Source organism: Plasmodium gonderi, assembly GCF_002157705.1.
Source record: "Plasmodium gonderi DNA, contig: Chr05, whole genome shotgun sequence".
NCBI classification, from domain to species: Eukaryota; Apicomplexa; class Aconoidasida; order Haemosporida; family Plasmodiidae; genus Plasmodium; species Plasmodium gonderi.
This window is the reverse complement of record NW_021628930.1, coordinates 1-20308: the sequence shown is the minus strand read 5'-3', so window position 1 is coordinate 20308 and position 20308 is coordinate 1. Positions and strand designations below refer to the sequence as shown.

General features: G+C 26.6%; 2 protein-coding genes and 1 non-coding gene across 3 annotated transcripts; 2 read left to right on the top strand and 1 right to left on the bottom strand.

Annotated features, from left to right (window-relative positions):
• Positions 1-279: 279 nt before the first annotated feature.
• PGO_050210 (hypothetical protein) lies at positions 280-9084 on the bottom strand (the record flags this gene model as incomplete). The annotated part of the gene is made up of 1 exon (XM_028686399.1): positions 280-9084. The coding sequence occupies one exon, from the start codon at positions 9082-9084 to the stop codon at positions 280-282; it is 8805 nt and encodes a 2934-aa protein (XP_028542200.1).
• A 4157-nt stretch (positions 9085-13241) lies between these two features.
• On the top strand, positions 13242-13766 carry PGO_050200 (early transcribed membrane protein; the record flags this gene model as incomplete). Its single annotated transcript, XM_028686398.1, has 1 exon — positions 13242-13766. The coding sequence occupies one exon, from the start codon at positions 13242-13244 to the stop codon at positions 13764-13766; it is 525 nt and encodes a 174-aa protein (XP_028542199.1).
• Positions 13767-19791: 6025 nt separating this feature from the next.
• PGO_050195 lies at positions 19792-20308 on the top strand (the record flags this gene model as incomplete). Its single annotated transcript, XR_003699414.1, has 1 exon — positions 19792-20308. It is a non-coding gene; the product is annotated as a small subunit ribosomal RNA (ribosomal RNA).

Genomic DNA, 20308 nt, shown 5'->3' with positions numbered 1-20308 from the left:
TTTTTTTTTTTTTTTTTTTTTTTTTTTTTTTTTTTTTTTTTTTTTTTTTTTTTTTTTTTTTTTTTTTTTTTTTTTTTTTTTTTTTTTTTTTTTTTTATGACCTAAGCTTTTTCCTTCCTTATTTCTTGTTACCTCCTGAAGGGTTTTAACTATCATCCCTATAACATGTACTAAAAAAATTGCAAACTTAGCGAGCTCTTCAGTTTTACGATATTTAAAATAAGTTTTTCCATGAGTTTATATTTTTGTGGCTCCTTTTTTCTTTATGCATAAAAAACATTATGAGCACGAACAGAAGAAATCATCGCTTTCTTTTTCATTCTTATCCTTTTTCTGTGCATTGAAAAATGCCCTTGTTATGGCCAAATTTTCGTTTAATGTTACTCGTTTTCTGCTCATAAGTTTTTTTAATTTTTCATCTGCTTCGATTTTTGTGTAAGGGTTTTTATTTTGTTTTTCTTCATTGGTATTTTTTTTCCCATTTATGAGGCACTCGCCGTCGCTACACATGTGTTTCTTATCACGTTTAGGTTTTTGAACACATGTCATACGTTTTTCTGCACCTAAGAAATTTTCAGTACTTATGGATTTTTCAGCACCTAAGAAATTTTCAGTCCTTGGGATTTTTTCATCAGTTGAGGGCACACTCCCAACAATTGTAGCAATTTCGTCACTTGAGGTATTTCCTGAACACATGTTCCCATCTGCGCATCCAAGGGATTTGATATAAATTATTTCGCACCCTTCAACGTTTGTGTATTCTTTTTCTCCTATTAGGTCAAGGGAAATTTTATTTTTGACATCTTCGTGCAGAATTTGTTTTTCATCCTTATGCCGAAGAATCCTTTTTAAATATTCTTCATTTAGTATATCTTTTATAATATCCTTCAAATTTTTTTTTTTTTTTTTGTTCCGTTCTTTCATTTTTACCTGGTTTAAATTACCCATTTTAGAGTTCTCTCTGTTCATTAACTTTATGTTAATTCCTTTAATTTTTTTTTTTTTTTTTCTACATTTTGGACTTGAATAGTATGTAGTAACGGTTTCATTGCTTGAGTGATTCAAATTACTGTAGTTTTTTATACTATCTTCTATTGTGACTTGTTCCGGAGATTTAGTTATGATTTTGTTCATATCAGGTTTGTAAAATTTCTCCTCCCCTTGGGAATCTTTTATGATCCCAATTTCATATTCTTTTTCATATTGAAATATATAATTGCCCTTTTTCGAGTTCTCATCCAATGTCCTTTCGTTGATTATCTGTAGTGCCATTATTTGTGCCTCGTTATTCTCCTTATAATTATCATTTTCAAGGTTTGTTATCATTAAATTTTCTTTTTTTGTGTTATTTTGGACAGATTCTTTCTGCATTTCTTTCATATATTCACGTTTTAGTTCTTTAACCATTTCAATTAATTTTTTAATTTCTTTTCGTATTTCTTCTTTTTTTATATCCCGGATAATTGTTTCATCTTTTGTACTTTCCTCTATGAGTTCTTCCGCTGATTCGTACCCGTGCAATTTGCTCATTAGTTCATCCACAGAATCTTCTATTTCTATTTCTTTGTTTTCTCGTTCCATGTGCTTTACCATCTGGGAAACATTTTGGTTCCCTGGATCCTCCACTTCTTTAACATCATTTATGCTATATACAACATCTAGGAATACATTGTCGTTTGGGGTTCTTGCTTCTGACAGAACCATAGCGTTGTTTTGGTTTTTTACTTCCATCAGGAGCATAGAATCCTTTGGGATTGTTATGTCATCCACCAGAAGAGATGTGTTTTGCCGATTCACATCTATTACCATTAAAACAGTATCAAATACATGTGTGTCTGTCAGAGTGGTAACTTCATTTCTGTTACTCACGGCAATCATAGCATCGTTTAGACTATAAGCATCTTCCACAGAGATGGTGTCATTTTTGTTAATTAATTCCTTCACCATCATAACATCATTTTCAACGCTTAATCCTGATAATATTGTAATATCTTGATCGAGTATTTCCATACATTCCTTGCTTTGTATTTGCTCTATGCACTGTTTCATCTCCATATTCTTCAGCACATTCACATCTAAGTTGTGAGATTCATTTTTGAAAATATCGGTAGTTACGATTATTTCTTCATTTTCCTTCCGATTTAAGGTGTATTTTTTCTTTTTTTGTTTTGATTCTCTTTTATTAAAGTCATTAATTCTAAGATTTGTGTTAACTTCTTTATGTTTTGTTTTTTCTTTTTTCATTTTCTTGGATTTTTTGATTTTCATTTCTTTCACTACTCCGTTTTTCATTTCTGCTAGAATTTCTTTTATTAGTTTTTTGATTGTTAATATTTCTTTTTCTATATCGCTATTAACTTGTTGCGCTTTTTGTTTTTCAATTTTATTGTCAACCTGATTTGGTAATTTTATAGGGATCCCACTTTTTGTCTGCCTAATCCCCTCTTTTAGGTCTTCAACCATTAGAGTATTTTTCTCTTCGCCTAAGTTTTCCCTTACGACATTCTTTATGGTTAATATGTTGTTTTTTAGATCTTCTAAGTTCCACAATGCGATGTTTTTCTTTTCCATTTGGTTTTTTCCCTCATCATTAGTTGGAAATATGCGCTGATTTGTTGCTCTTTTGTCTGTCTCCATCTGAGACATGGGAATGGTTTTATTCATCTTAATATATTTTTTTTTCTTCGACTTTTTTTTAATTCTTTTTCTGCATACATTATTGATCACTTTTTTTACATTCACTTTTTTAGAAGACTTCATGTATATATGTAGTGTTGCCATTGTGTCATTCAGTGCATTGCAAATTGTAAGAGTTTTCTTTTTTTGTGTTCCTTCCAATAGAGTTTTTTTTTCGTTTTTAAAATGTTCTATTTTACATATGTTTCTTATTATGGCTGTGTTCTTTACATCTACAGTGAAATGTAATTTTTTCGTGTTTCTGAGGATGATAATAAGTAGCTTTCTGGATTCCTCCGTGGATAAGTAATGTGACCATTTGGTTAATACTTTACTTTTTGTTTTTTTCTCCTTTTTTTTTAACATAAAAATATTCTTTACTTTGAATTTTTTATGTAGGACCGTTATGATTACCATTCTGTTAAAATTCATATTTTTCTTTTCCATGTTATTGGTGTTAAACTTTTTACTTTTTATTCTGCTCATAGTACAGTTATTGTTTTGTACTTTTACATGTTCTTCTGACACTTGATGATGCAAAATAATATTTTCTTTGTAATTTTCTTTTTTAGTATTGTCTGCATCTACTAGTTGATGTTTCATTTCGCGCATTAATTTGACTTGTTCTAGTTTGTTAATCTGGTTTGTTTGAGCACACATTTTTAATGTGTTAATCTTTTTAACGTTCCATTGACATGATTCTAAATGTTGAATAGTATTATCCATTTCCTTTACATTGTTAGTTTCTTTTGTTAAATGGAAATAGAGCACAATCATTGTTCTCGTTCTGGTTGCACTAACTATTACATATTCTGCTGATAAGAGATCAAAATTTCTCCCATTTTGTGTAATGTTTTTGTGTTTTTTTATTATTTTTCTCTTTTTTATTTCATTAAATTGAATGAATTTGTTACAAAGAGGAGAAGTTAATATGTTATTAATTATATTTTTTACTGTGCTAAATAAGTGTACTCCCACAGAAGGGGTGAAAAACTGTTTGCAATTATAAGTGAACCTTGTTTCTGTGCTTTTACCTTTGATGACTTTGAAATTTTGATTTACTATTTTGCCAAACACAGCACCAAATTTTATTTCATCTTTTGGTTCGATGATGCGTGTATTAATTTTCTTTTGTGGTATCATATATACACGTTTACAGTGCATTTTTCGAAATGAATTAGTCACTAGGGATGGTATATTTTTACTGGTTGTAATTGCTAGATGTGGAGGGTTCACTTTATAATCATCTTTATTGGAGGCATTTTGGTATATTCTCTTTCCATTATTTTGGTTATTCTGCTGAAATTTGGATACCATATTTATGTCTATCATTTCTGAACTGCTTTTCTTACTTGTCATTTTGCTTAGTATCTTCCTTACTTTGGTTCTTATGTTAGTTTTTAAGTTAATGAGTATTTTTCTTTTTTTTATGACGACACCTAAGTTGTTAAATATTTTGGGTCGAAGGATATCCTTTTCTATGTCTTCATTTTGAGATGCTTGTTTAATATCTCTTAGGTGCCATTTTTCGGTAGCTTCTTTTCTTCTACATAGTTTGCTAAGAATTATTTTGTTGGATTTTCCTTTGGTTTGACCAGTAACAATTTCCTTATTGTTGAATCTTTTAATTGTGTTTAACCCATTCGTAGATTTTTTTTTATTTTGTGTCTTATAAGAATAGCATTTTTGTAATTGTGAAAAATTTTTCACCTTCGAAGGGTGATATACTACATGAACTCTTGTATTTTGTTTATGTTGTAATTCTATTTTCGCGGTCAAAGTTTTAAATAAGATATTTTGTTTGTCATCACTTTTGTCATCACTTTTGTCATCATTTTTCTCTTCATTTTTGTCATCACTTTTGTCATCATTTTTGTCATCATTTTTGCATCCATTTTTGTCTTCATTTTTGCACCCATTTTTGTCTTCATTTTTGCACCCATTTTTGTCTTCATTTTTGCACCCATTTTTGTCTTCATTTTTGCACCCATTTTTGTCTTTAATACTAACTGATTTATTATTTATATATTTGGAGTATTTCGAAATTTCATTTATTGTAGTACTATTGTGCAATTTTGTGTGAATAAATTTGTCATTATTTTCTTCCCCTTTTGGTGTGATAACTTTCCCCTTATGAGTCTCTTTCATTTTGTTGATGCTTCTACGGAAGGTGCTCTTAGTAGAGACATGATGTTGTACATTGCTCTTTTTTACAGTATTAATAGTTTTTTCTGCTTTTTTATTTATCATAAATTTGTTTTTAATTTCAGGTTTGTGATTCAGTGTGATGCCTTTTTTAAGTATCATTTTTTCTTCATTTTGTTTTTTAGTTCGTGTGTCTATTTTGTTTTGTGGTTCATATCTGTTAAGAATCTTATTCGGAATTCTATACTTTTGAATGTTTTGATTTGTTATTTTTTTACGTACACATACATTTTTCCATTTTGGTGTTGCATTTTTCGCAACGTGTGTATTATCATTATATAAATTATAGTTCAACAATGGAGGAGTAACAATTACATTACATGTTACAATTTTGTCATTCCTTTTTTTTGCGTAATCAATTTTTGATGGAATCTTACTTGGACAATTTTTGTTTTCATCTTTCTTTTGGTTGATTCTGTTTTCTCGTTCATTAGATTGGTTGATAAAATTTCGAATTTTTATTCTATTATCATTTTTGTTTAATAATTCGTGCAGCAAACTTTCGTGGCTTTTAATTTGTTCCTGTGAAGAAATACTTATACGTTTTATCTTTTCATCAACATTGGAATATTTTTTAGGAGATATAGTTACTTGCAATTTTTTCTTATGAATACTGTCTTCTTCCTTTGGAGTATTATTACCATGGGTAAATTTATTGGTTAGATTTTTTGTTATCATTCCATTTTGTTGACTTTCATTTGTGGTGTATTTACGAGTGGGAAGGTTATTATTTTCGTTTTTTTCATCCTTTTCATACTGTTTGGAATTTTCAATAAACTTTTTAATCTTCCTTTTATTATCATCTCGGTTTAGTAATTCGTAAAGCACCTCTTCATGATTTTTCATTAAATTTCCTTTTTTCGATTTCGGATTATTTTTATCAGATTTTCCTTGGATGTGCTTAATTTCAATCTTGTCATAGTATTTCTCCATAGATGCAGATACTTCAAATGTTTTCTTATTGGTAATATTGTTAATTTCTTCAATTTTGCTTATTCCATGAGCGGAAAATTGGTTGTAAGGATTTGTATATGGATTTTCTTGCAATTCAGATTGTTCAATAAATTGTTTAATTATACTTTTATTGCCATTTTTGTTTATTAATTCATATAGCATGCTTTCTTGACTTTTAACATTTGTAGAATTTGGAAAACATGTCTCCTTTCTCTTTTCGTCCAGATCATTATAATCCCCACTAACGTTATAAACTGGTGATGATACAGAGCTTGCATATTCTGTTTTTATACTGTTACATTTTGAATGTTTGTCAAGAAAAGATTGATCTGCTTTTGCATTGTCATAGATATCACCCTTCAATGTTCCTTCTTTTATTTCCAAATTTGCGTTTAGATGATTACAAATATCTGTTGCTATGAAATTGGATCCACATACATCTTTTGTGCTTCTACGAATGTTAATCTCGATTGCTTTATTTAAAATATTTTGAGGGTTTTTCGATTTATCTAACTTCAGTTTTTTAATTTCATACAATTCAGAAGTTAATGCATTGGTGGTAGTTATTATGGTGTCTGCTTTGATTTTATTATTTTTCTTAGTCTTTTTAGTCTTCACATCTTTTTTAATAAAACTTACTGTTTTGCAATTATTATCCATATGCTTATTTTTCTTCATCTGATCTGATTTGGTTGTCTTATTTGAATCAGATTCCTTGTTTCTTTTAAGCAATTTGTTAGATCCATTCATAATTTCCAATTTCTCTATGTTAGTGCTACTGCAGAAGTTTTTCTCGTTTTTCAAAGAGGCATTTGAATTGTGTCTTGCTATTAAGTTTGATTCAGGTGTTCCTCCTAAGTGATTTATACCATTTGTTGGCTTTGTGGGTAGTTTTTTTTTTCTCTCTTCTTTATCGAGAAGTAATTTTTTTTTATCTTTAATATGTTTGTGTGTGCATGTCTCATTAGTAGCATCACTTAATTGAGAGTTAATTAATTTGGAGATGCAGATCTTTTTTAGGCTTCGTTTTTTTTTCTTATCGATTGAAGGAATATTTTGATTTTCACTTTCTCTTTTTTTGAATTCCTTAGATTTCACATGCATGCTTTTGTTATCTATTACGTGTTTTCGCGAATTTGCTCTTTTCAGAGAGATATCATGATAATTCTGTAAGTTATTTAATTTGTTAGAACTTTTGACATTGTTTAAGTTGTTATATGTGGTGAAAAATCCTTTATTGTCTTTTTCTTTGGAGACAGAACTATTATGTCTGGTATGGTATGTAGTAACTCCATCACTGGTGGTACAAGTGGCAGTGGGGGTTACGAAAATTAGGGATGAATTTTTAATTTTTTTTTTGGGACTAATATATTTTGAGAATTCCTTGGTAGAATTTGTTGCATTTTTAATTTCTTTCCTGTCTTCATTGGACTTTAATTTTTTTTTTTCTTCATGAATGTTTAATTTGGGTAATGAGTTTGCATTATTTATTCCATGTTTTATATCTACATTTTGTGTATCTTTTGAACCATGTATAAATATTATGTTTTTTCTGGGTTCTTGCTTCTTGATTTTTTCCTTATGTTTATAATAATTATACTTTTTGCATATATTATTTTTAAGTGTATTTAATTGGTTTACTAAATTTTCTTTCACTTTGTGGTTGTCACAATTGCACATTTTCGTTACACAAAATTTGTAGGTATGTTTCTCTGGCATATGAACATCATTTGTGTATTCACTATTTTTAGTTATAGCCATATTTATACAATTTAAATCGTCTCTTAAAATAATGCGTTGATTAAACCCTATGGGATGAGGAGGATTGTTTATATTATTACTCATGCTATAGTTTGAGTGAGGAATGGTATTTTCTGGATTATCAATTTGACATAGAGAAAAATAATGGCTTAAAATATTTTCACCATTTATAGATTTGTTAATTAGTACATTTTTATAATTATGGATATCAATTTTTCTTTTCTTGTAACTGTTAATTTGTTCGTTCATATCTGATCCTTGTGTATTATTCAAATTTACGTTCATACCTATGTTACCAACACGGCTGTTATTGTGATAAGAAGTATGTGTATTCTTGATGTAATCGCCTTCTTGTAGTGTCTGTTTTTCATCCATTGCATGTGCATACAAAATATCGTACTCATTTAATTGGATAAAGTTATTTTCTGCCTTTTTATTGAAACACATTTTGGTGTTATTTATATTGTTCTTTTCTATCACGATATGATTATTTTTATAGCCTCCATTTGATATATTAGGGGTTATCTCATTAACTGTTTTGTGTTGAATTTGTATTTCATTTTTATGAGTCTTATTTTTTGCACCATTTACATTGTTGTAATTTAAATGCTCGATATTTTCTATGTTTTTCAAATTTTTTCGTATATTAGTATATTCATCCATGTTTTTTTTTCTTCTCTCTCTTTTTTTTTTTTCTATAAAGTAGTTTATGCATTTATGAGAGAATTTTTGTATACCTAATGATGGAATCCCTTTATTACTTCTGTCATTGTGTTTATCAATTGTTTTCGATAGATGAGTATGCTTCATCATCCATTTTTTAATATTTTCTATGATTTTATCCGATTCTATTTTGAAATTGTTTAATGTTTTCTTTTTTTCTTTTGTCACTTTTTTTGTAACAATCTCGTCTACCAAATCAGTTTGTTTTTTACACTTGGAGATGTAATTTTTTGTGAAAACATTTTTTTTTTTTATGGTATTAAATCTGAAACTTTGTCTTTTTTCTGAAGCGGTTTCTGCCACATCTGATTTACTATAAAGAGATTTTTTTAAGTTGTCATCATGTGGAATGAATCTATTTGCAATATCATTCATATTTGTAGGATCACTATTTGTTTTATTTTCGTTACTAATGTCACTATCGTGCTCTTCCGTTTTTCTAGAACCTCTTTGTATTGAATGTGACACTTGAACAAAATTGTCGTTCCATTTGTCCATACATGTGAGACATTGATCGTGCATGTTATTGAAATATTTTTGAGGCCTCATTATGAAATATGTGTCTGCTCGTTCTTCGTTGATATATATATTGGAGCTGTGTATAAAGGGCTCCGATTTAAATAGCAATTTGAAAATTTTTTTAATTATAATTGATTTTTCTTGGCTTCTATGCTTTTTTTTTTTAATATTTTTTCTTATCTTTACACTTTTACGTTTCACAGTGTATAGGTCATTGTACTTATTGTAAGTTAAGGTTTTCACCATTTTTAAGTTGTTAAAAAAAAGAATTTTTTTTTTTTTTTTTTTTTTTTTTAATTTCTTTATATTCCTAAATGGTACTAATGATTTAAAAAAGTTACATTTATATTAAAAATGGGACATATAATGTGTGTACAGAAAAGAAAATTCATAAGATTTGGGGTAGAAAATCAAGGATATAATTTATGGGTCATAAAAAATAATGAGATGTCGAAAAATTCTATCAGTTATATTTGATAACCAACAACACTGGTAAAATAAGTAAAAAACTAATAATACACATATCCCCTGAATGACCTGAACTCATGAAAAAATAATAAATAATCATATTATGGATACATGCTTGAAGCAGAATAATCATCTAATATATTTATATTTATTCGAAGGAACCTAACAAATAATGAATATTTAAGAAAAAAAAATTCTTAAGAGGAATGTTGGGGTAATATAGGAGGAAGATCAACATTAATATTTAAGATTAATTCATTCATATAATAAATGATGGGAGAAGCAAATGGACGGAGTGGTACCAGTAAAAAATATAAATATGGAAAAGTGGTAATAAAATAATGAACAAAAAAAAAAAAAAAAATAAAATAATAAAATAAAAATAAAATAAAACGGTTAGACAAAATAATAGTAAAAATAATGTTTTCTCTTTTTAAGACAATATATTTTAATTTTTTTAATGATTTAAATTAAAAACCTAGATAGACATATAAAACAAAAAAATGAATACGGAAAAACCTGGAAATTGTAAAGAAAAAATCAATAACATGGGTTGTAATTAGGAAAAACGTCTGCATATATATACACTTGTGTGGGAACTCATATTTTGTAGCTCATTCAGTTGAATGCTACCGAAGTATAAAACACATGGGTGATTGAGTAAGCTCAAGCATGAATATGCCTTTTGATTGAGACTTTACAGCATATGCAGTAATAGATTTATATAACAATCTAAAAAAAAAAAAAAAAAAATTAAAATAGAAGGAAGATGATGAAGTTGTTATAAGATTTAATCTAATTGTTGTGTAGACACTAAGGGGTAAAATTTTTTTGTTTTTATTTATTTAATTTGTGTAATTAAAAAATAAGGTGTAGTAGAAGGAAAATAATTTGTAAATAACTGATATTCACATATTTGAACAAAAAGGAAAAAGTAAACAAATTCTCCTTTTAGGACGTAATTTTAAGAGCATCTTAAGATCTTGAGGTGGTTAAGAATGCAAAGAAAATACAATTTTTTTCATTCATGTGCATGTATACTAAGATTTTACTTCATTTATTTTGCTTTATTTATTTATTTATTTTATTTTTTCTTCTTTTTAGAAATATATAAAACATTTTCGTAAATTAAACAATTGCACACCCGGTTGAAATAAAGCAGAAATTAAATATATAATAAGCTTATCTTACATTAAGTGAAAGCCTGTTTAACTTTTAAAGCAATGCGTGGGGGAAATTTTTTGAGCTTTCGCAAAAGAATGTGCATTTAATGTCGTTGAAAATGACTATAAATTAGAATATTTATATTTAATTTAAAAAAAAAAAAAGGAAATTTGATAACATATGCAACAAAAGTGCTGCTTCATATAACATTCTCGATAAATTCGTTCTTAAGAATTCTCCTTTTTTTTCTTTTTTTTTCCTTTAAACCTATAAATATAACTACATATAATTATGCACACAAGAATAGGTCTTTTTATTCAAACATGCAATCAAGTTGTGGGGATATAATGGTGTGAAAAAAAATTAGTTAAGTAGGAAAAAATTAGAATATTACTTATTTAATTATAACATGAGGAAATTAGGTACAATTGTAGAGAAAATTTGGGACTAAATTATGTGCTTTTTTTATATATTTTTTATTTTATATATATTTTTTAAAAATTGAAAGAGAACTGTTCCTATCATGTATTTCCATGTATAATGAATTTAGGTAATTTGAGTGTTTTTTTTTTTTTTTTTTTTTTTATGTAAAAACATGGGTTATTTAAGAGAAATTGTGTTTTCACTGCCTTACGGGAAAATATAAATGGAGTTATTAAATGAAATAACGTACATTTTTTTTTAAATACTAAGTCAAATATGTACCGACAGGGCAAAATGGTTCCAAATAATGACTACTCATTTTGCTAATTTTATTTTTGTGTAGGTGTAAAAAAAAAGTGTATAAAGTGTTCTTAGATATGATGGGGAAATTTCTTGTTAGTTGACTCACCTGATGAGTATGTCATATTATATATAAGTACATAAGCCCAGTTAAAGGTTTCGTTTTTTTTTTTTTTTTTTTTTTTTTTTTTTTTGTTCTGAATATATTTTTTACCCACTGCATTCTGCAGGAACATATAAAGTAGTACTTTTTGTGTCAACTTTTCTAAAATTTTGCAGAGTCAAATGGTACAGGCTCGTGTCCAAATATATGGTTACATTTTTAATAAAAAAAGATCTTGTTAATAATTAAAAAATCCTAATGTAAAATCGTAACGTTATTGCAATAAAATAATATGAGATTAAAAGAAAATTTGCCTCCCCCCCCGAAATTCCAAAAAAAAATTATTCATTAATGGGTCTAAATGAGAACATATTTTTACTTTTTATAGAACTATAATATTTGCGAAATATATGATATCCTCTTGTGAAGTTTTTGGAAAAGTTGTAAAAGATTTCGTCTACACATATATATATATATATATATATATATATACGCTTTTTCATATGTGAGCTTAACACATTTACTCCTCAAAATTCAAGGTGAAAAATGATGCCGATGGTAACGCATTTGAGTGATTTTAATTCCAGTCAAAGTAATAATTTGGATAAATTGGGCTTTATAAAAATGAAAAAAAAGGTGGATGCACGGCTTAAAGATGATGGAATATTTTCAAATAATTCATTTTTGACGACTGATGTATATACATATATGCATAAGAATGTATACATATGGATATTTATCTACATTTCGCATGTTGCGTTAAGTGCTTTGTGAGGGAAAGAGTCATTATAAAACATGTAACATATGTAACCTCCCACCGTAATATCATCTTTTTTTTTGAAAATTGAGAATATATAAAAAAATTTACAGGTGCAGTGGTAAAGTTTAAGAACATTCAAAAATATGTCATGTGGAAACATACTCATTTGAATTTTAATTTTGTTCTTTTGGTACCCACATAAATGCACCTTATTTTACCACATCATATTTTTATTGTAATAAGTACCTCAAAAATGAATTTAAGAATGTGTTCATTTTGTTCACATTTGATTTGTTCACTTTTTAATGATTTATTTAATATGTAGTAGACAAGTGGTTAAACAGTATATAAGCTGTTCCTTATTTTTTTGAATTCCTTTTTAATTTTTTTTTTTTATGGGCCATAATAAAAATGGAGAGTTAAAATTCGCCCCGCAAGAATATAACACATATATAATAGCCCCATTTGGGTGTTTGAACAAATGTACATGCATATATATGTACATAATATGCACATGTATTACATACATTAGGATGACTCTTTCATGTTTTCTTTATTTCTTGTATTCATTGTAGTGGCCAAGAAAGCAAAATAAATATACTATTCCGAAACACATGCAGCTGCTATTGTAATGAGGGCACAATGTGCTGCATTTTTCATAAAATATGCATGCAAAGACACATTAAAAGAGAAGGGGGTGGTAGCATATGTAGGTGAAATAAAGACCACGTTGTACTTGAAAAAATTAAATACACAAATGTAAGAGAAAAAATGTAAGCAAACATGTGAAAAAAAAATGTAAGAAATGTAGATTAAAAAAAAAGAAGAAAAAAAAAAAAAAAAAAAAAGTAGCAAAACAAACAAGGCAAACAAAATGAAGAAACCCAGAAATAGGGAAAAATAATGAACAACAAAAAAAGAAAATAATAAACAACTTATGAAAGAACAAATAATTCGTTAAATAATACAAAGAAAAAGCAGTAAATGCTTGAAAAGCAAGCAAAAAAAAAAAAAAAAAAAAAAAAAAATATAATGATAAATAAAATAACTCTTCTTACTGCTTGAAATTTAACCCGATTTAAAAATATACTGTAAAACATAAATTTTGCACAGTGTCCAAGATCCCCTTACATTTTTAAGATTGGCGTCACTGATATTTTGATTGTTCTATATCTTTTACTTAAAATGAGAATATCATCCATATCTTTCATCGTGAATTTTCTGTTTATAACGAGTTTATTGGTTCCATGCATATACTCAGAGAACACAATTAAGAAGAAAGTTACGGAAGCAGTCAATGCAGTCAATGAAAAGTTGAATAAAAATGATAATAAAAAGAAGACCTTGATATTAGCTGGAGTGACAACCGCAGCAATTGCCGTTATATCAGCTTTAATTGGAGGTGCATACTTTATTAAAGAAAAACGTAAACCACAATGGAAAGATCCTGCAGTAGTGACAGACGTTTATGATGTCCTTATGGATACATTAGATGATGGAGTTCTTCATACCAAGAGGGGTTACTATAGTGGAAAGACCATTACTGATTCTCTCCCAAGTGATAAGACATTACGACAATATATTTTGAGGAATATAAGACATAGCGGTTTGGAACTGACCAGCTCGGAGAAGAATGAAATACTAAGCATGATCCCGTATATTAAATTTAATATTAGGAAGTTGGTTTATGGTTTCGCCGATGTGGAATAACATGCACGTAGGAGAGAAATGATGTACGAAATAGAACAAGAAAAAAGCATAAATTTCACTGCCATAAGTAGTTGAAGATAGGAAAAAAAACAGCATATTTTGTTATACCATAATTTTTTTGATATTTTCAATTTTATTGTGTTAATAAGTTTTGCAAGGTATATAACATGTATATACAGTTGTGTATGTATAAGTAAAATATATATAATTTTTTTAATTTTTTATTTTTTAATTCTGAAAAATGGATATTTATGAAAGGTTTTTTTTTTTTTTTTACCCAATTCTGGAGTGATTTTATTATTTTATTTTTTTAACTCTTCTTACATTTTCCCATAAAGAATGTTGTATGTAAAGATTAAAGTGTCTTTGTTAAAATGTATACAATTTTGAGAGATCGTACTTTACATGAATTACATGCTTTATTTTTGTCGAGTATAACATGTAACTTAACAGAACGTGCGCAAATGTTGCAACAGATTTTACCTATTAAAAACGTTTTGTATCATTTTGAATGAAAAGAAAAACACAAATGATGCACCAAAAAAAAAAAAAAAAAAAAGAAAAAAAAATGATGTCATTTGGGATAAGAAAAATTTGCATATTATTTGTGTACAGTTTTTTTAACATAGAATAGAGTAATAAATATTTATACTCAAAAAAAAAAAAAAAAAAAAAAAAAGGAACATTAATTTGTAATTTACATTAATTCGATATAGCCACAACGACATCAATTCTCTTTACACTGAAAAAGTGAATATGTTCACACATATATATATAGGTTGCATATTTATGTGATATTATTCCACCACCATCACCCAAAATAAGTTAATGACCATTTCAAAAGACGATGATTGTTTATTTATTTTAGACTAGTTGTATCCTGCATATATATAATACGGAAAATAGGAAAAATTATAAATGCTTAAAATTTCTCCTATGTAATTTTACATTAATTAAACTCATATTTTTCTTTGTAAATGATACATTTAAGTTTATTCGAATACGTAAAAAGAATTAAACAAAAAAATGTTTAAGAATTTTTTTTTTTTTTTTCTTTCTGGTTAGTATGTAAACTTCTAAGTGTGTGTATCGATATTGTATGTGATATGTTCCTATTGAATTAAACAACATATACCCTCGTAAAAAGAATAAATTACACCGATATAAACTACCCTTATTTTTAGAAAAAAACAAATTAACGACTCATTTTGAATAAAAAAAATTGTGATATATAGGAGGAGATAAGAGTTATTTCTCAGTAAAGAATGAATACGCTGTCAAACTTAATGAAAGATATTTATTGTCCACCTTAATGGTTGATATTTCTACATCATAATTTCAAATTGTTGTTACGGAAAATGTTTGAAAATTTTGAGACTATAATATATTTTACGTTTTTAGGCCTTGCAAAAGAATTTGAGCAAGTACATGCAAATTGATGTTCACTACATTTCAAGGGATAACTATTATATCATGCACTTAAATATTCTACTCTTTTTTTTCTTTTTTTTTTCATGTAATTAAGAATCCTGTAATGTAAAATGTATATAAAAGGTATAATCAAGTGTTAAAGTTCCGATAGTTCAGTGATGATATGTAAATAGTTATTCCTAAATGTGCTTGTATATGTACTTATATAAAAAGAATTATTTCATACGAAATTTAATTGGTACGAAAAAATTACTTCTATGGGTACTATATTCGCTAGTTTCACACTTGGCGAAATATGCGAATTTGAGATATAATGTCAATAAATGTGGGACTTATATGCTTCTGTTTTTTCTGTTTTTTCTGTTTTTTTTTATTTTTTATTTTTCATTAACACAAATAAAACGTATTGCTTTCCGTAGGGATTGTGATAAAATAATGTAACGATAAAGGCTATCGTAATCACAGTACCTATGTATCATGTGTCAAGAGAATATCCACATAACAAATGTTATTATAAGTGGATTTATTAAACACATCGATAATAATTTGAGAATCAACTCATAGAATATTACTTAAAAAAAAAAAAAAAAAAAAATGGCCTTCTTTCATAAGCTGTGATATGTGAATTGGTATTATCTTATATGCCAAAAGTACATGAAATAGTGTAAATTGTGTAGGCTTGTAGCAAAACATGTTAAAGTAAAAAATTTTATGATATTTAATAATTTTTCCCTTTTATTCTTACTGAAAGAGCGTGTTATAAACAATCACGTGGGAAAAGATAATTTCGACGAAAAGTTCATGTGCTGGATAGAGTTGACTACAAATTAAGAAAAAAAAAAAAAAAAAAAAAAAAAAAGCCTACAAGTGTAATAGATCTTGTTAATTAACTTTACGAGTGAAATGCAATAAAAGTATAAAATAAATAACAAAATTGCGTGAACACCTGGAATTTTTTATGTTCTATGTGCTTGATCTGTAAGGAATTTTTTTTTTTTTTTTGTTCAAACAACATTTCTGTTCTTTATTTCATTTCCTTATTAAATGAAAGTAATGACACTTTTTTTTTTTTTTTTTTTTATTCTGTGTGTGAGATTTACTTTATGTAGAAGCTTTGTTTTTTGGGGATTTTTATTTTTTTCCTTTCTACATTGTTGTTTATTTTTTATATACATTAAACCTTGCTCATAAGTGCTTCGTGTATATAATATACATAAATCTTTCGTGCACGTGCTTAATTATATACATGTGAGTATAAACCTGTTCTTCCACTTGTTCATTTTATACATAACATATAATCCCGTTCTTTTTCACTTGTTCATTTTATACATAGCATATAAGCCCAATCTTTTTCACTTGTTCATTTTATTCGCATATTAGTATATATGAATTTTTTCTTTCCTTTTTCACGGAGCATAATTTTTACGTGACAAGCTGCTATAACACCAATACTTTTATTTCGTATGTATTAATGGGTGCTGTTTTTTTTCCAGTGCACACAGATTATTTTCCACACAATGTAAGAACTGTTTGTCATACGGAGCCTTTTTTTTTTTTTTTTATTTTTGGAGGAGTGATGGGAACACAGGTATATGAGGCAATAGTCATAAATATCGGTGTAAACTCATGCTACCCACATATGTATAGGCTTTACATTAAGTTAGAAAATAGTTTTATAAACACCATGCAAATCCTATAATATTTTTTACTACGAGTTATAAATGGCATGATGGTATAAATGAATGAAAATGACACCTACCATCGCCCCCATAATGAGGATGAAGTAATGTAAAAACAAAACAAATAAATTAAAAATTAAAAAATTTATATAGAAAAACTTAATTGAAATTTCAATTTAAGTAAAATATTTAAAAGTTTCAAACGATATTTACGGTCAATTCAATTTTTTAAAAAAAAAAAAATGAAAAAGTCCAAAAAAAAAAAATAAAAAAAAATGAAGATAACTTTATTATAAATAATTTATATATTGAATTTTGTTCGCAAAAATTCTCTTGTCTGTTTTAAGTTCTATGTCACATAATTTGTTGTGGTTTTATAAAAACGTATGGATGTTATATTTGTTAGAAAATAACTTTCTTGAGTACGAATTTTTTAAAATATATATAGTACGTTTTATGAATTGTAGTATAATAAAAATTTAGTTTGTGTCTATTAAACATAATATAAGCGTGCAGATATATACCACTATGATATGAATAATTCTGGAAAACAATATTAGACATTATATTTTGAGTTTTGTTACATACTTCTCCTTCATTTAAAGGTACGGATGTATAGATGTTAGTCCACGATGCTGTGCTTACAACTATTTAGAAATTGAAACTTATTAAAAATTCTCGCAATTGTTAAGTATATTTTTTAATAATCATATCATAGTTAATCAATTAAATTATCTGACGTAGAAACTATATAAAAATTATGCTTATTATTATTATCATTATTAGACATGTATAACATTTTAAATTTAATATTTTTTCTAAATTAATAATAAATTATTGTAAACAACATTTATCACTAATATTTGTGATTTATAAAATAACAAATAAGCATATAAAATGTGTCTATAATCATCCCATCAAACCCTCTATAATTGTAATTTAATGTTAAAATATTATATATTAACCTATATATTATTATTTGTTTAAAAAAAAAATTAATTTAAAAATTGTTATATGTGTCATATAATATAAAATAATTCTTTTAGAATATATATCATATAATTATAATGATATACGTTTTATTCTTACAATAACAACTATTAGACCATTCATTTAAACCACAATTAATAAGAATGCACTATAAAAAAGCATTCAGCTATAGGTAATTCGATTTTTTTCAAAAGGATCTAATGACAGTTACTTACGTTAGTGCATTCCTATATTATTTTTTTTCTTTATACATATTAGCTTACTTTATGCGTAAACTATTAATATAATATCAAAAAATATGTGAGTTTAAATATGTGTGTGTGTCCACTTTAAAATGAAGTGCTACACACAACACTGTAAAATAAAAAACTAAATAATTTAGATACGGTAAATCATTTACATGTTGATGTAAACATATATACATATTCAGCAGTAATATATAATAGATATAGTCTTTAAAATAAAAAAATGTTACAGATTGTAAGTATTTTTGTTTTTGCTGTTTCTGTGATCACGTTTCATAATCCATGTTAAATATTTATGTATGCATATGTTAATACTCATGTATATCATAAATATATTATCATTGGTGTTATGAATGTTATATTCAATTGTAACAAATACGTTGTACATTATATCATATCTGAAAAAAAAAAATTAAAGTCTAATAATATAAATATTAGTTAGAATTAAAGCTGTCATTGCTATAGTAATCAACTGTTTTAAACTGATAAAAGTAAGTTGCTACATTGTCATTTATTAAATATGTTATGAATTATATATTTTAATAATTATGATCCAAAAAATATTATATACTCTGTATTGTTGTAGCATTAATCTGCATATGTCTATTTTGAATTACACATTTATGTATTCAATAAAAAAGTTTTAACATATATATATATATATATATATATATACATATATATTATAAGTAAAAGTAGTAAATCATGCTATGTTAGTAACTACATATTTTTAGTAAGTTATTACATAATTCTACAGGTTTCTCTATAATACATATAGTGTTACAACAAAAGAGTTAAATAATCATATAAATTTCGTTAAAGTTATATTAACTTGTTTAAGCAAAATATATCTGCAATACGGCACTAGATCATAACTATAACAAAAATGTTTGCCATATATAATAGAATTATTATTCTGTTATATATATATCCTATATGCCACAAGTTAAACGCATTAAATAATACACATCATTTAAGTAGACCAAATTAATTAAGGCTTTTTTATTATATGGATCAAAAAGTACTTTTTTAACACAAAACACATTTTTTATTTACGAATAAACAAGACGTGTAACTATATAATAAACCATTATAGTTAATATAATTGCGGTAATTTGTTAATATATATACTTAGTTTTATATAAAAATTAAAATTGTAACAATATTTTTATTAATAAGCATCACCATAAGACATGCTAACAGAAGAATAAACATAGTTAGGTAATTTATATATGTATTTATTTTACACAATTGTGTGTTATATTCTTATTATGTTTTTATGTCTCATTGGATGCACTTACGATTTATATAAAATTATATTCAGAATGTCTAAGAATTATAATTTTTATAATAAATTTACAACTTACGATATTATTATGATATTAAAACATCAAATGTAAGTTATTTTTTTAGAATGTATTCAAAAAAAATATGAAATATGAACAAATATATATATGTATACATATTACTAAATATATATACATGTTCTTAGTGAATATATAATTATTAACAGAGTTTAAAGTTTAATATGTGTATATAGGAATGTCATTTAAGATGTCGTTTTTATTTTATATATATATATATTATCAGCTTTATTATAAACATGTTTATAATTATGCTTGAAACTAAGAACATATTGTATGTGTAAGGGTATGTATATCATTAATTTATATATATAATAACCTGGTTGATCTTGCCAGTAGTCATATGCTTGTCTCAAAGATTAAGCCATGCAAGTGAAAGTATATGCATATTATAATATGCAGAAACTGCGAACGGCTCATTAAAACAGTTATAATCTACTTGACATTTTTTTAATATAAGGATAACTACGGAAAAGCTGTAGCTAATACTTGCTTTAATATTCTTGATTAAGTTCTTGAGTATGTATTTGTTAAGTCTTATAAGAAAAAAGTTATTAACTTAAGGAATTATAACAAAGAAGTAACACGTAATAAACTTAGTTTATTTTAGTGTGTATCAATCGAGTTTCTGACCTATCAGCTTTTGATGTTAGGGTATTGGCCTAACATGGCAATGACGGGTAACGGGGAATTAGAGTTCGATTCCGGAGAGGGAGCCTGAGAAATAGCTACTACATCTAAGGATGGCAGCAGGCGCGTAAATTACCCAATTCTAATGAAGAGAGGTAGTGACAAGAAATAACAATACAAGACCAAATCTGGTTTTGTAATTG